Raw genomic sequence first — 16,489 nt, forward strand, 5'->3', positions numbered from 1 at the left:
CGTGATAATGAGATGATGTCGTTATCACGAGAAAATGGGCACAAAAAAGAAGGGTAGGCCGTTTTTGGCTTCTGTATGTGGGTAAAAAAAAAATCTAGCCACAGGGGTTGCAAGCCAGTAACTTCTGTGCCGGTCCCAAGCCCGGATAAATAGAGAGGGTTGCGTCAGGAAGGGCATCCGGCGTAAAAATTGCCAAAATAACCATGCGAATCATCCACAACACTTTTGACATACCGGATCGGTCGAGGCCCGGGTTAACAACGACCGCCACCGATGCTGTTAACCTACAGGGTGTCGGTGGAAATTTGACTACTGTTGGTCGAAGAAAGAGGGGAGGCAGAAGGGTCCGTGGCCAGAGAGAGAAGGGAAAAGGCAGGAACATAGGTTTGAGAATAGGGACTCTTAACGTTGGCACAATGACAGGGAAAGGCAGAGAGCTGGCAGACATGATGGAGAGAAGGAAGGTAGATGTACTGTGTGTGCAGGAGACAAGGTGGAAGGGCAGCAAGGCACGTAGTATTGGAGGAGGATACAAACTGTTCTATCATGGTGTTGATAGGAAGAGAAACGGGGTAGGAGTGATTCTGAAGGGGGAGTTTGTAAACAGTGTTCTAGAGGTGAAAAGAGTCTCAGACAGGATGATGAGCCTAAAGTTAGAAATTGAAGGGGTGATGGTGAATGTAGTCAGTGGGTATGCGCCACAGGTTGGCTGTGAGTTAGAAGTGAAGGAGAGATTCTGGAGTGAGTTGGATGAGGTCATAGAGAGTTTTCCCAGAGGAGAGAGAGTTGTTATTGGAGCAGACTTTAATGGGCATGTTGGTGAGGGCAACAGAGGTGATGAGGAGGTGATGGGCAGGTTTGGTGTGAAGGAAAGGAATCTGGAGGGACAGATGGTGGTGGACTTTGCGAAGAGGATGGAAATGGCTGTAGTCAACACTTACTTCCAGAAGAGAGAGGAACATAGAGTGACATACAGAAGTGGAGGTAGGAGTACTCAGGTGGACTACATCCTGTGTAGACGAGGTCATTTGAGAGAGGTTAATGACTGCAAAGTGGTGGTAGGAGAGAGTGTAGCCAAACAGCACCGCATGTTGGTGTGTACGATGACTCTGGAGGTCAGGAAGAAGAAGAGAGGGAAAACAGAAAAGAAGACCAAGTGGTGGAAGCTACAGAATGAAGAAACTTGTGAGGAATTTAGGCAGAAGTTGAGACAGGTCCTGGGTGGTCAGGATGAGCTTCCAGATGACTGGGAAACTACAGCAGAGATTATCAGGGAAACAGGTAGGAAAGTGCTAGGTGTGTCATCTGGAAAGAGGAAAGACGGTAAAGAGACTTGGTGGTGGAATGAGGAAGTACAGGAATGCGTCCAGAGGAAGAGGTTGGCTAAAAGGAAGTGGGATGTAGAAAGGACTGAGGAAGGTAGACAGGAGTACAAGGAAGCGCAGCGTAGAGTGAAGAGAGAGGTGGCAAAGGCCAAACAGAAAGCTTACGATGAGCTATATGACAGGTTAGACACAAAGGAAGGAGAAAAGGACTTGTTCAGGCTAGCCAGACAGAGAGACAGAGATGGGAAGGACGTGCAACAGATAAGGGTGATTAAGGACAGAGACGGAAAGGTGCTAACAACCCAGGAGAGTGTACAGAAAAGATGGAAGGAGTATTTTGAGGAGCTGATGAACGTGGAAAATGACAGGGAAAGAAGGGAGGAAGATGTGGTTGTTGTGGAGCAGGAAGTAGCAGAGATTGGAAAGGAGGAGGTTAGGAAGGCTCTGAAAAGGATGAAGAGCGGAAAGGCCGTTGGTCCTGATGACGTACCTGTGGAGGTATGGAAGTGCTTAGGAGAGACAGCAGTGGAATTTCTAACGAGTTTTTTCAATAGGATTCTAGAGAGTGAGAAGATGCCTGAGGAATGGAGGAGAAGCGTTCTGGTTCCGATCTTTAAGAACAAGGGTGACACGCAGAACTGCAGCAACTATAGAGGAATAAAGTTGATGAGCCACACAATGAAGCTGTGGGAAAGAGTAGTGGAAGCCAGGCTTAGGAAAGAGGTGGAGATTTGTGAGCAGCAGTATGGTTTCATGCCCCGTAAGAGCACCACTGATGCCATTTTTGCTTTGAGAATGTTGATGGAAAAGTACAGAGAAGGTCAGAAGGAGCTGCATTGTGTGTTCGTAGATTTAGAGAAGGCGTATGACAGGGTGCCGAGGGAGGAGCTGTGGTACTGTATGAGGTCGTCTGGAGTGGCAGAGAAGTATGTCAGAGTAGTTCAGGACATGTATGAGAGAAGTATGACGGTGGTGAGATGTGCTGTAGGTCAGACAGAGGAGTTCAAGGTGGAGGTGGGACTACACCAAGGATCAGCTTTGAGTCCTTTTTTGTTTGCTATGCTGATGGACAGGCTGACAGACGAGGTAAGACAGGAATCTCCCTGGACAATGATGTTTGCGGATGACATTGTAATTTGCAGTGAGAGTAGAGAGCAGGTGGAGGAACAGCTAGAGAGGTGGAGGTTTGCTCTGGAAAGAAGAGGCATGAAGGTCAGTCGTAGTAAGACAGAATACATGTGTCTGAACGAGAGGGATCAAGGTAGAAGCGTTAGGTTACAGGGGGCTGAGGTGAAGAAGGTGCAGGAGTTTAAGTACTTGGGGTCAACAGTTCAGTGTGATGGGGAGTGTGGAAAAGAGGTGAAGAGGCGAGTGCAGGCAGGTTGGAGCGGGTGGAGGAAAGTGTCAGGAGTGTTGTGTGACAGAAGAGTGTCAGCAAGACTCAAAGGAAAGGTGTACAAGACAGTGGTGAGACCAGCTCTGCTCTATGGGTTAGAGACGGTAGCAGTGAGACAGAGACAAGAGGCTGAGATGGAGGTAGCAGAGATGAAGATGTTGAGGTTCTCCTTAGGAGTGACCAGGTTAGACAGGATAAGGAACGAGTACATCAGAGGGACGGCTCATGTTGCCTGTGTTAGCGACAAAGTCAGAGAAGCCAGACTGAGATGGTTTGGACACGTTCAGAGGAGGGATAGTGGACATATTGGTAGAAGGATGTTGGAGATGGAGCTGCCTGGCAGGAGGGCAAGAGGACGGCCAAAGAGGAGATATATGGATGTCTTAACAGAGGACATGAAGTTGGCTAATGTTAGGGTAGAAGATGTTCATGATAGAGCGAGGTGGAAAAGGATGATTCGCTGTGGCGACCCCTGATGGGAAAAGCCGAAAGAGAAAGAAGATGTGGGTAAAAAAAAAAAGCGATCATAATTTTAACCCTTTCAATATTGATGTTTTAAAAGGTTTTCAGAATTGTAACATCTTAAATTTAAAGCTTTTGAATATGAATAATGGAGGATGTTGTGTCTCCAGTACAAAATAAAGTTTTGTACTGGAGCAAGAAAGGCTTAAAATGGGGCAAGAAAAGGTCATTGTTATATTGTTTTACTCGATTAATACTGTTCAATGATGTCTAGGCGCCATCTTGTCTGCAGGCAGGTCCATGTAGGAGATGCTGGGGGGAAATTCGTCCTTCCTAAAAATCACACTGCACTCATCTTCCTTATCACCACCGTCATCCTCACTCTGCTGTCTGGTTACACTCTCCCCACCAAGAGCCCTGACCTCTGTCAGATTTCACATCTGAACACCTTGTGTTCTCCTTCCTCCACTCGTATGTCTCCCTGTGCTCTTCTTTTCTGAGAAAATGTCTTCATCACTGGCATTTCCATTCTTTCAGCAAAGTCCATCACCATCTGCTCTTTTCCATTCCCGTTCTGAACGCCAAACTTCTCTGTCACTTCCTCGTCTCCTTCACCCTTGTGTCTGTTAAAGTCTGCTCCAATCACCACTCTTCTATCTAGAGGTGCCCTCCTCATAAGGCTCCCTCCAGAACTTCTCCAGGGGAGCATGACAACAGTCACCATCACACCTTCAAGGTCCAGCTTTAGATCTGATCTTCTCTTCACCTCCAGAACACTGTCAGCAAACTCCTCCTTCAGGATCTCTTCTCCTCCGTTCCTCTTTCCATCCACACCACGAGAAAACAGCTTGAAGCTGCTTCCAGTCTGTAAGCTTTGCTCTTCTTCCGTCTGGTCTCTTAAACACAGGAGATCCACGGAAACACTAATAGTTGCCCCAGAAAACAAAATCCCAATAATTTCCCGGCATCTTGGTTCTTTGAGCTCCTCTGTACAGCCCTGTATCAGAAATCTTGGTGTATGGTTTGACCAGTCAATGTCTTTGGACCATCATTCCAGGCTTTTAATTAGAAACTGTTTTTATCATTTACGTAACATAGCAAAATTGCGGGCGTTCTTATCTAACTCAGTCTTAGAGATGGTTATCCATGCTTTTATTTCTTCTCGTTTAGATTATTGTAATTCTCTTTTTACTTGTTTTAATAAATCTGTTCTTAACCGTCTTCAGTTAGTTCAAAACACTGCTGCAAGGCTTTTAACAGGATCAGACAAAAGGGCACACATTACCCCCATTTTATCCTCCTTGCACTGGCTCCCAATCAAGTGGCGTATTGATTTTAAAATTCTAGTTTTAACCTATAGAGCTTTAAATGGACAGACCCCAAAATACTTATCAGACTTGCTCTGTCCCTACGCTTCCAGCCGTGCCCTCCGATCAAAATCTTTTAAAGATTTTTAAGACCAAGTACAAAACCAGAGGTGACCGGTCGTTCCAGGGAATAGCCCCCAGACTCTGGAATGCCCTCCCTCTGTCCCTTCGTGTGGCCGACACCGTCGATTCTTTTAAAAGTCAACTGAAGACACTTTTATTCAAAAATGCTTTTAGCTGACTGGTTTTATTGTTAATTTTATTCTGTTTATTTTTCTTCAATTTAGTCTTGCTTACATTATATTTACTTGATTGTTTTTCTGCTTTTACTGGGTTGTATATTGTTTATTGTTCAGCGCCTTGTGATTTTATCTGTGAAAGGCGCTATATAAATAAAACTTACTTACTTACTTCTTTCCATCATGTTAAGATGATCTTTAGGGCAGTGTTTCCCAGTGCTGGTCCTTGGGGAACTCTGTCCCGCATGTTCTCCATTTTGTTCCTTTTGAGCCTACCTAATTAATTTTATCATAAAGAATCTGCATAATGACAGTCAAAGGCAGGTGAGTTTGTACAGGATAGGATTGAAAAAAATGTTGTACAGTGTCCCCCGAAGACCTGGGTTGGAAAACACTGTTTTAGGGAGAACTGTGGCTCAGAGTTAACTTCCTGTGTCTTATTTTCTTTATCTTGAACTAGTCAGTGGCTGGATACCTCAGCTGGCTGGGTGTTGGACTAGGGCCGGAAACCTGGTTTTGCTTCGCAGGGGCACAATGAGCTAAAATCCAGTGTGGGTTCTAAGGCGCTGCTGCCTGTCTGCCAATGTGAAACATTCCAAAGTAAAAGCCACAAGTTCCTCTTACCTTGTCTACAGTCATATGCAGTACGGTATATATGAGTAAATTACAAACAAGATGAGTGTTTAATCCATGTCTATAAAAGAAATATTCTCTGTAGGGTAAATCTGTTCTTGTGTGTATCTTATATGCGTTTACCTGCTGTTGGATGGATGGTGAAATATTCAGTGCTTGCATTGTAAATCTGACTGTGCCTCACCAGCCATCAATGTCATTGATCAAAACTGATTTAAAAATCTTTGATTTCAATAGACTTTAGACTTAAATGACTTTAATCAGCTTTGTTTATAGCGAAAAATCAAACGTTTGCAATACAGAACCCAGTTTTAAAAATATTAAAAAATCAGAATAAACGCGAATTGGATGAACTGATCCCAGACCTGTTAGTTTCATCTACCGCCGCTCCTGCGTTGCGTGACGCTCAGCTGTACTGATCACAGATCAGCTCTGCATTCGCTTTTCGCTGGTGACCACGTGCCGTATCCGGCCTGCGCGAGCGCCACGAGGGGGGATCAAGATGGCGACACACTGGAGCGGCATAGAAGGTGGTTTAAACCCCACAACGAGTGGATTTACAGGACACGACCCCTTTGACCAGGTACTGGGTTTCGAATCGAACCCACTGGGGCAATGAACCGGATACGAGAGACGGGTTAATCTGTGGGGCTGCGCGCGTGGTCTGCCGGCGCGCGGCGACACGTGGCCGACACTGCCTGCTGTAGTTGTAGAACCCGCGCGAGCTCGACGTTCGGAAACAGACGATAGCATGGTTATGACACGTCCGCGTGGGACACGTGTCACAGGTGAATGTGAGGGAGACTGCCACGCGTCTTAACTTGCTTCAGCGACGCTTTACCCCCCCCCCCCCGCACCGACATGGCCACAGCCCCTACCCAGTAGCGGAAAGACTGCTGTCACGCCGAACACCTTCACGTGATCACCTTTAAAGTTTGCTAACTGTTGGATCAGGTCTTGGGCATGCATGTGAAGTTAAACGGACACATTCCACCCCCCCAGGGCCGGATCCAGACTTTTCTGGTCCTGAGAAAGCGTTCATTAGGCCCACTGCATGACTATGGAGACGATCAGAAAGGACTTCCGGTATTGTTCAGCAAATTAAAAGCCTGCAAAATAACAGGAAACTCAAACAAAACACAACTGCCCCAAATAAAACATTTTCACCTAAAATACTGTAATCATCATCTGAAAGCAAGAAGTAAATTAGGACATTAAACTTCAATAAGAAAGTAAAGAACAACTTTACTTCTATTGAAGTACATGAAGTTTTATACTTGGAGCTTTCAGGTCCTTTTTTCTACTTCACTGAAGACCAGTTTGACTGGAGGCACAATAAAACAAGGAGGTTCATACTGTGGTTAATATAGTGATTACTTAGAGATAAAGTAGACTAGAAGTCTCAGAAACTCTTCAGATTGAATTCATCTGAAGTGCATCCTTCTATCCTCTCTAATCTGGGTTGCAGGAGCAGATGGAAGAACTTTCCTCACAGTTTAGATTATGTCTAAATAAAGTTAAAACAGACGAGGAAACGAAATGTATCTTTTTAAGCTAAATTGTGGAATGCATTATGTGTCCTCAAATTATGTGTCCTCAAAATGTAAGAGCAAATTCATTGTTGAATTTTGAATATCAGTTTGGATTACGGATGGAAAAACTTCCACACAGTTTGATTAGAAAACACAACAATCACCTGACACAACCACTCAAATAACACAGAAGACATTAAAAAATTAAAACTCCCATGATGCACCTCACCCGCTGCCAACCTTGTTGTGCGCTGGGTTTTAAACCCTGTAACCATGTGTTTATTTGAATGAATCGTTTCCAAAGTGATGGCCTGACTGCACTGCGATCTGACATCTGGAAGTGATCCGACACAAATTCAGCCCCGTTTTCGGGTCCAGGCCCGAGTGGGTGTTCCAGTCTTATCTCAAAGCCTGAATTATTTTTCCCTCATATATTTGACCGCATTTTGGGCTGAAATGGGTTAAATTCACATTAAATAATAAAGAAAAGAATAAAGCAAACAAAAAAAAACATGTCTTTGTGATGCCATTTTTCATTTATCCTTTTTGTCAAAACCTCTGATTCATTTTTATCTCCATGAGCGCGTGGAGCACGTTGATGTTTGCATATATATATATGTATTTGGGGCTCAAAGCACTGATCGGTCTGCCCTTCATGTGTGCAGGCGGTCCTGGTCAGAGGAGATATGGAGACTGCAGACGTTCCCTCATGTGTGGATTGCTCCCTTCTGGCCATCTTTGAAGATTCTTCAGCACCGGAGGTCAGATCCACTGAAGATGCTGTTGTCATCTATTTGCATGAATGAATGTAGAAGAGATGGGCAACTCCAGGCCCCGAGGGCTGGTGTGTCTGAGAAAATGTCCAGATATTCAAGCCCCACTCCTGACGGATTTGCTGAACACACCTGAACCAGGTGAATAGAACATGCCAGAATGCCTGCAGGAATGCGGCCCTGAAGGGCTGGAGTTGCCCGTCCTGTCATCTGTTCGTCATAGGCCAGTGGGTCTGCTGAACCTGTCTGCAGAAACCATCCGACTACATGCTCCATGTTCTCAAATGTTGTTTTCTAAAACTAAAATATTTTCACACGATTTATCATTTTAAACTCAACAAAGGCAGAACTTTCAGGTTTTAAAAAGATCCTTTATTACATTAAAAACTAAAAGGAAAAACTACAAATTTTGAAATAGACAAACTTTTTTTCTTAAAACTTTTTAAACTTCTAGAAGGAGCTTGGAACTTTGACCTTTGTCGGGACAAAGGTCACCGTAAGTCCCCCATCTTTGACCCCGGTTTCTCTCCAGGCAGATACACTCGTCACATGACTGAAATCTATCAAACTGATCAGCGAACAGGGATAAAAACACTGCCAACCACAAGAAGGCGCACTAAGGTCATAGGGCAGAGGCTGGTCCAGTTTGACCCGGTTCTCTTTTTCAGAGTAAGACGGAATCGGAGGAGGCGATCCTGCTGTCGGCTCTGACGGAGATGCTGGGCTGCGAGCAGGACGAGGAGGCCGCTCCGTCGCCCTTCGACACCCTGCCGGACTCGGAGCTGCTGTCGCAGCCCGACCGCTGCTCTGTGGTGGGTTCAGTGGCACCCAGTTCACTGTGTTCACATCCCTGCTCTGTCGTCATGGTTACTGAACCAAAACAGCTTCTCTGAAGGTGGTATTTCATTTTTGTGAGCTAAAGCGTCAGCGTCTGAAGGCCTTCTGCCTCCGAACGGTGGTTGGTCTGCAGCTCCTCACGGAGCGGTGTGACACCCTCCTTGGTCTGGACTGCCCCACAGAGCAGTCAAGAGATTGCCCCACAGACTGCTCTGTGGGGATTTTCTGCACATGACAACATTTTGACCTCAGGGAAAAGACTCAGAGAACCACCATCAAGTCAGGAAACATTTAGTGACTTTGAGAATCAAAGTGGCAGAAAGAAAAGCTTTACCCTGAGAGTGTTGAGTAACTCCTTTACCCCAAAAGGGATTCGACAGGTTTGATGGATGGATGGATGGATGGATGGATGGATGGATGGATGGACGGACGGACGGACGGACGGACGGACGGACGGATGGATGGATGGATGGAGGGATGCATGAATGAATGAATGGACGGACGGAGTGATGGATGGATGGATGGATGCACAGATGGATGAATGCATGAATGAATGAATGGACGGACGGAGTGATGGATGGATGGATGGATGGATGGATGGATGAATGAATGGATGGATGGAGGGATGAATGGATGGATGGATGGACGGACGGACGGACGGATGGATGGAGGGATGCATGAATGAATGAATGGACGGACGGAGTGATGGATGGGTGGATGGATGCACAGATGGATGAATGCATGAATGAATGAATGGACGGACGGAGTGATGGATGGATGGATGGATGGATGAATGAATGAATGGATGGATGGATGGATGGATGGATGGATGGATGGATGGATGGATGGATGGATAAACGGATTGATGGATGGACGGACGGATGGATGAATGCATGGATGGATGGACGGACGGACGGACGGACGGATGGATGGATGGAGGGATGCATGAATGAATGAATGGACGGACGGAGTGATGGATGGATGGATGGATGCACAGATGGATGAATGCATGAATGAATGAATGGACGGACGGAGTGATGGATGGATGGATGGATGCACAGATGGATGAATGAATGGATGGATGGATGGATGGATGGATGGATGGATAAACGGATTGATGGATGGACGGACGGATGGATGAATGCATGGATGGATGGACGGACGGACGGACGGACGGACGGATGGATGGATGGAGGGATGCATGAATGAATGAATGGACGGACGGAGTGATGGATGGATGGATGCATGGATGGATGGACAGATGGATGAATGGATGGATGGATGGATGGATGGATAAACGGATTGATGGATGGACGGACGGACGGACGGACGGATGGATGAATGCATGGATGGATGGACAGATGGATGGATAGATGCACAGATTAACAGAGTTCAGCCTTTTATCCACCTCATGGGCTCTTCAAATGTGATACTGGTCAACTCAAGATTTTTCTTTTGGTTTTTATTTCAAGTTAAAAGCATTCAGATTAGGTTTGTAAATATGAATTTGACTCTTCAGACTCACATGTTTCATCTTCTCTGATGTCCTCAGGAGCAAACATCTGCTCGCAGACTCAGACGGAGACCCAAAACTCCAAACCTGAAGCTCCAAACGAAGTCGGACAGAACCAAGAACCAAACACAGAAGCGGTTTAGAAGACAAAAGCAGTTGTGCCCTGAAAGTAAAGAGGTCAAGGCAGACGTGGAGGTCTTCTCATCCAGCTCTCTTGTTAGTCTGGTGAAGCTCATGCACCCGTACTGTCTGGAGCTCCATGTGGAGGAGGAGGATGGAGCGAGGAAGAGGCATCCCCTGTTCTCCCGGGAAGAAGTGTGGAAGTTCAAGCAGCCGGCCGAGGACAGTGACCAGGAGATCAGCGTTGTATCTGACGAGGAGGAAGGAGGAGGAAGAGGAGAGGGCAAAGGTCTGCTGTTGAAGAGCGTCCTGTTGAATGGAAACTCCACCAGACCCGCTCCATCCAGACAGAGGAAGAGGGTGAGCTTTGGTCCTGTTCATGTGGCGCTGTTCCACAGGGGGGAGGCTGAAAGTTTGGATGAGTCTGCTCATCTGAAGAGTCCACAAAGTGTCCAAAGTCCAGCAGAGCCCCTACCTGACCCGTCACAGAGCAGCGACCTGGAGTCTGACGCTCAGCATGGAAAGAGTGCGAGGAAGACCAGACCGCTGAGTCTGCAGGAGTACAGGCGGCGCCGCAGGGAGGGGCGGCCCCTGCTGGAGAAACGAGGGAACTACAACACCAAGTGGCCCACCCTGTCTGAGGCCCCCAAAGAGCTGACCCCCATCCTGTGCTTCCAGGGACACACAAGTGTTTGCAGAGCAAAGAAGTTGCCCCCTCGTGCAGACACCCACCTCCTCTCTGAGGCCCCACAAGTCAGCGTGTTAACGCCCCCCCAGCCTGAACCCAAAGTTTCTTCTCCTGTCAGGCCTGACGTCAGAGCGGCCGGGAGCCGGAGAAGTCTGGTGAAGAAACCAAAGCTGCTCAGCAGTGATCCTCCAAACCCCACCCTCATCCCGCTGCAGGCTCCGCCCCCTGCAAAGCCCCCATCAGTGTCTAGGGTGGAGCCTGTCAGCCTGCAGGAACCTGATTCAAACCACTTCCTGTCAGCCTTAAGCAAAGACCATCTTCATGTCGCAGATGTTTGTCCTGATCCTGAGAGATGGGGGGAGGACAAGGAGCAGCTGGACCACCCCCACACCCCTGAGGGCCCACGACCCCCCCAGGCTGTCTGCAAAGCTGCAGATACAGCTGTTGACTCAGGTGAACCCTCACTCTGCAGACAGAAGCTCAGGTTCACACAGTGTTAGGTTTTCATGTGGGGGGGGGGTCACTGACTTAACCCAGATCACATGATTTACTTCCTTTACTCACCATATTAGCTGATCTGCTCAGGATGTCTAATAACTTATCATAACTTCAGAGGTCCAAACCTGTCTGGAGAAGACAAAAGACGAGGCCAAAAGGTATTTGAGAGCTGAGATCCTCGCTGCCATGTGGCGACACGCAGCATCACGTTTACTGTCAGGATTTAAATGTTACAGGTTTACTCTGTCCGAACATTTCCCAGCATGCCTTTAGCTGAACAGCTGATCACTATAGACATCCAGTCCATGTAATCCATTCCATGTTCTGCAGCAGACATGGTCGGATATTTGGGTGGATGTTGTTCTTGGTCTGGAGTTCAGGTGGAGGTTCTGCTCCTGATTCATAGGATTGAAACCAAATGATGACTCACTGCTGCCCCCTATCTGACAGGAATAGAAGCTGCAGATCTGACCAGCCTGCTGCAGCAGTTTGAACAAACACAAGGTAAACACAACTCACACTACACTCACACACTAACACAACACACACACTAACACAACACACACTACACCTACACACTAACACAACACACACTACACCTACACACTAACACAACACACACTACACCTACACACTAACACATAACACACACTAGCACAACACACATACACTAACACAGAGGTGGGCACTGAGGGCCGCATTCCTGCATGTTTTCCAGCATACCCTGCTCTGGCATGTTCTAATTGGCTGGACACACCTGAACCAGGTAATCAGGCATGAGTAGGGCAAGACTATCTGGAAATCATGCAGACACACCGGCCCTCGAGGCCTGGAATTGCCCACCCCTGCACTAACACAACGCACACATACACAAACACACACATACACCAACACAACACACACTACACCTACACACTAACACACACTAACACAACACACACATACACTAACATGACACACACTAACACAACACACACATACACTAACATGACACACACTAACACAACACACACATACACTAACATGACACACACTAACACAACACACACACTAACACAACACAGACTACATTCACACACTCTACTCACACACTAACACAACACACACTCATACAACATTGACGCCACACACACACTTACACTAATCGCACAAACTGCTCACAATAACACTACACACACTAACACTATTTTCCTTCACACGTTTGATTGATGGAGGTCACACGTCTTTTTCCACGTCTCACTTCCTGACCCTCTTTTCTCCTTTTAGCCTTGGGGGGTGTGGTTTGTGAGTCCAGACTTCTTCCTGCTGCTTCACTTTCAACCCCCCCCTCAGAGAATCATCTGAACAAGGACAGCCCTGCAGAGCCTGAGCTCACCTCCAGATTTTTGGAGCCCCATCAACCCCCCAGTGCTGGAGGGAGGCTGCAGGATCTCCTCAGCTGGGGGAGTGAGGCGGTGCTCTGCACAGAGGTCATCCTGAGCACCAAACAGAAAAACTCTGCATCCAAGCCCATTCAGATCATTGACCCCCGCCCTCTACCCCCCAAGAAGAAAAGCTGGAGTCCTCCACCCCCCCACAAACAGCCTCCTGTGTTTTTTGCCTCTGACCACGACTACTGCGGGCTCCTGGACCACCAGTCTGGACCTCCTCAGTTCACGGTGGCTTCTAGCCCCCCCTATGAGCAGTGGGAGGTGCATGACCCCAGAGGGGCCGACCCGACGGCAGATGAGGATGAAGAAGAACAAATACGTGTGTGTGGGCTCCCAACTCCACCCCCCAGCCCTGTCAGAGGCAGGAGGAGGCGGCGCTCTCCCAGCTGCAGCTCCCGCTCCTCCTCATCCTCCTCCTGCAGCTCTGCATCCCTGTCTCCTGAAAGAACCAGGCACTCCTCTTCGTCTCTTCTCTGCAGTTTGAGTCCCTCTCCTGAAAACCCAGAATCTCAAACTTTCATTTGTTTGTACTGCAGGATCCACCGCAGACCACCATACAGGATGCTCCACTCCAGGTCCAGATCCTGGTCCCGGTCCCGGTCCCACTCACCCTCCCCGCAGATCTGCTGGCGGAGACACAGAGACGCTCACAGGTCAGACTCTTTGATCACTTTACTGCAACAAAGAAACGTGGTCTTCATCCTTCATTCTTCATCCTTGCAGCAGCAGAGAGGCCCAGAGGCTGGGAGGAAGGCTGGACGTCAGGATCCAGAAACTGAGAGCCATCGTGAGTAAACGGGGGGGGGGGTGCGACAGTGATGTACAGTGATGTAAACAATAGGACACTATCATGTTTTTCCTATTATAATGATAAATATAAATGAACTATTGTTTTTGGCATAAATCAAACAAAAATAGAAAATACTCTTTTTTTCTTCTTTAATTTAAATATGAAATAGTTTATAACTTTTGACAGAGGTTCACATGACTTCCTTTCAAAATAAAAGACAACCTGTGTGGCACAGAGTGATCTCCATGCAGTGAAGGTAGGTAGTAGGTAGTGTTATTTAACTAGAATCTCACTACACTCTAGTTAAAGCTAATGCTAAGGACCGATGTTCGTCTTAGAGGAAGTGCTCAATGACGACAGGCGACACTAAGATGCAGAGAATGAATATATATTCATATTTGATCAACAACAAAACATAGTCAGTTCAATATAGTTTATCTGCTGTCCATCCTCCAAATGTTTATAGATCCAGCTCCAAGAAGTTCAGCACAAGCTAAGTTCATAGCATAAATCCACTAAATCGACACATGGAGGTGGAGGTGTTTATGCCTCCTAGCGCCCAGTCCAGTGCTGCAGAGGTGTCTGCTGGGGTCGACCTGAAGTCAAGGCCGAACAGCATCCATCCTCTATACAGAACAAGCAATAACTAATTCTTATAATGGAGGAGGACATGTAAGTGGAACACAAATGTCAGCAAATAAAAAGAGTCCTCTAAATCAAGTATAATTAATAACTTCAGTGAATATAAACCCGTAAAGAGGTGCATCAGTGGCAACACGTCAGCATTCTAAATCCACTGTGTACACAACAAAGAAGAAACATGTCAGGTTTATAACTTTAAAGGGTCATGCTAAAACAAAAAGTCTTTCCCTACATTAACATGTAAACTCCTGTGCTTCAGAGCACACGTGGAGAAAAGCGCTTCGCTGCCGCGGCACAGCGCAACACCGACTACCATCGCGGCGGAAGGATACAGAGCCCTTCGCCACGAGGGTTTCCCATTCCAAAAAAACGAATTTGGACACCCCTATCCCTCCAAATGCCCCCATAATTGGAGGGATAGGGAGATGCCGGAAGGGTGGGGGAAGAATTCAGATTCAGCCCTTGTGTTGCAGTTTGGAGGTCAGGAAAATGTCGGCACACAGTTTGCTCCTTGGTGATGTTTGGCCGTTTTCCAAATGCTTTTCTGCAGGATGAGAGGAGGGTGGTGTACGTGGGCCGCATCCGCAGAAGCATGACCCCTGGCGAGCTGAGGGAGCGCTTCTCCCAGTTTGGGGAGGTGGAGTGTGTGTCGCTTCACTTCAGAGACCAAGGGTGAGCGCGCTGGTTTGTCCTGCTTCAGCCTGTCTCTCCTCACCTCTAAACTCCTCCCTCTTCTCCTCTGCACAGCGACCACTACGGCTTTGTGACCTTCTACAACACGGAGGACGCCTTCGCAGCCATCGACAACGGCAGCAAACTCCGCCGGCAGGATGAGCTGCCGTTCGACATCTGCTTTGGAGGAAGACGGCAGTTCTGCAGTTCCGACTACTCTGATCTGGGTGAGAGCACCTCCTGATGAGGGAGGTACTCCTGTGCTCTCCTTTCCATCAGCAGACCATTGTCACGTTCAGAGACACGAGAACAAACTAGTTCTTCCCGTCGTATGTCAGGTTGCAGAACCAACTCGGCTTTAAGGAGTTGGTCTGGTCTGGTCGGTAACATTCTATGTAAAAACGCGTAAACGTGCTTTTCGCTGATGTGTTTTCACGCTTCCGCTTTCAAAGCTCTGATGTTCACGCGTTCACACTGTTCTGAACTGCGTTCAGCAGTTGAAGCAGGTCAAACTTTGACCAATCACGGACTCCGGATTTGGTAGTGACGTATGGATAGTGTCAGTTTGAATTCATAAGAAGTGCCAATCGTTTGAAATTTGGTCATGGAGGAGAAATGAATCAGTCCGGTTTGTTCCCAGCTGGAATTCTGTGACACCAAGTCTTTCAGATATCTGAATAGAGCTGTGGAACAGGATTCATGAGATTTTTACCACTTTGACATGGCGGACATGCGCTAGTAAAAAAGAAGAAGCCCCTCCCTGCTTGTCCGCTGTGAACTCTGTGGGCTGTTTAGTGCACTCTTGAACATGTATGACAAGGTGAAATCACACTAAACAGAGGAGGTTAGGGGTGGGAGGGGGGCTCTGTCTTCATCCTGGATTCATATCATGTTTCTTCCCTCCCCCTCCCCCTCGCTAATCCGACTCTGCTTCTTCCCTCAGATGCGAGCAGAGATGCCGACCCGTCGCCCCCCCAGGACCAGTTTGAAGACCTGGACTTTGATGCTCTGCTCAGACAGGCTCAGGGCGGATCGCAGAGGTAGCAAAGGCTGAAGACGTGCTGAGCGCGACCTCAGAGCTTCACACGCCACTGATGCCGCAGCGCCTGGATTTATGCGGGTTTTGATGCTGAATGTGTGGTTTTTGTATGAATGAAAAAACACTTGGGCACTTTTTCAGACATGCTGCATTTAGGTTGTATGAAAATGTCAAACACTTTAAGTCAAATGTTGCTTTCTGAGCATCAATGCTATTTTCTAAAAAATAAAGGATCTTTATCTGTGTTTTTCTATTACTCTTGTTTGCTAAAAATCTTTTTATTCATGTTTTCCTTAAACGTCCAGCCGCTGGATTTGACGGTGATGAAGTTGATTTCAACTTCAAAGGAGGAATCTCAGTGATGATGAGGAGTGATGAAGAATTCATTTACAGTCATTCAGACTGAGGGTGTAAGCTGTCAGAGAGCCACAGATTGACCCTTGGTGGGGGTGGGGGTGGTCCTAATTTTAAATAAATTATTTTCCCTATACTAGCAAAAATATATCAGTAACAACAGACCTATTACAAAGCTA

General features: G+C 47.2%; 1 protein-coding gene across 4 annotated transcripts; it reads left to right on the top strand.

Moving 5' to 3' along the window:
• Nucleotides 1-5,828: 5,828 nt before the first annotated feature.
• On the top strand, nucleotides 5,829-16,212 carry LOC101173124 (uncharacterized). Of its 4 annotated transcripts, none has more exons than XM_023959938.2 (11): nucleotides 5,829-6,005; nucleotides 7,620-7,715; nucleotides 8,396-8,539; nucleotides 10,117-11,338; nucleotides 11,834-11,887; nucleotides 12,650-13,265; nucleotides 13,350-13,466; nucleotides 13,537-13,600; nucleotides 14,796-14,917; nucleotides 14,993-15,144; nucleotides 15,861-16,212. In XM_023959938.2, exons 1-11 carry the CDS (start codon nucleotides 5,925-5,927, stop codon nucleotides 15,959-15,961), a joined length of 2,769 nt encoding a protein of 922 aa, XP_023815706.2. In that variant the 5' UTR covers nucleotides 5,829-5,924; the 3' UTR covers nucleotides 15,962-16,212. The 4 variants fall into 4 exon arrangements, with proteins under 4 accessions (XP_023815706.2, XP_078800107.1, XP_023815696.2 ...); XM_078943981.1 differs by having other exon boundaries at nucleotides 13,540-13,600; XM_023959928.2 differs by having other exon boundaries at nucleotides 12,650-13,466.
• The last annotated feature ends 277 nt before the right edge of the window (nucleotides 16,213-16,489 follow it).

This window comes from Oryzias latipes, assembly GCF_053564925.1.
Source record: "Oryzias latipes strain Hd-rR chromosome 1 unlocalized genomic scaffold, Olatipes_Hd-rR_3.1 chr1_Y_2".
In the NCBI taxonomy this organism is placed as follows: domain Eukaryota; kingdom Metazoa; phylum Chordata; class Actinopteri; order Beloniformes; family Adrianichthyidae; genus Oryzias; species Oryzias latipes.

What these genes read in the sequence shown, in the direction of transcription:
- LOC101173124 (XM_023959928.2), top strand. Translation starts at nt 5,925, where the DNA reads ATGGCGACACACTGGAGCGGCATAGAAGGTGGTTTAAACCCCACAACG. An exon ending in TCCAGAAACTGAGAGCCATC is followed by an intron (nt 13,601 to 14,795) that starts GTGAGTAAACGG and finishes GCTTTTCTGCAG; the next exon opens with GATGAGAGGAGGGTGGTGTA. An exon ending in TTCCGACTACTCTGATCTGG is followed by an intron (nt 15,145 to 15,860) that starts GTGAGAGCACCT and finishes TTCTTCCCTCAG; the next exon opens with ATGCGAGCAGAGATGCCGAC.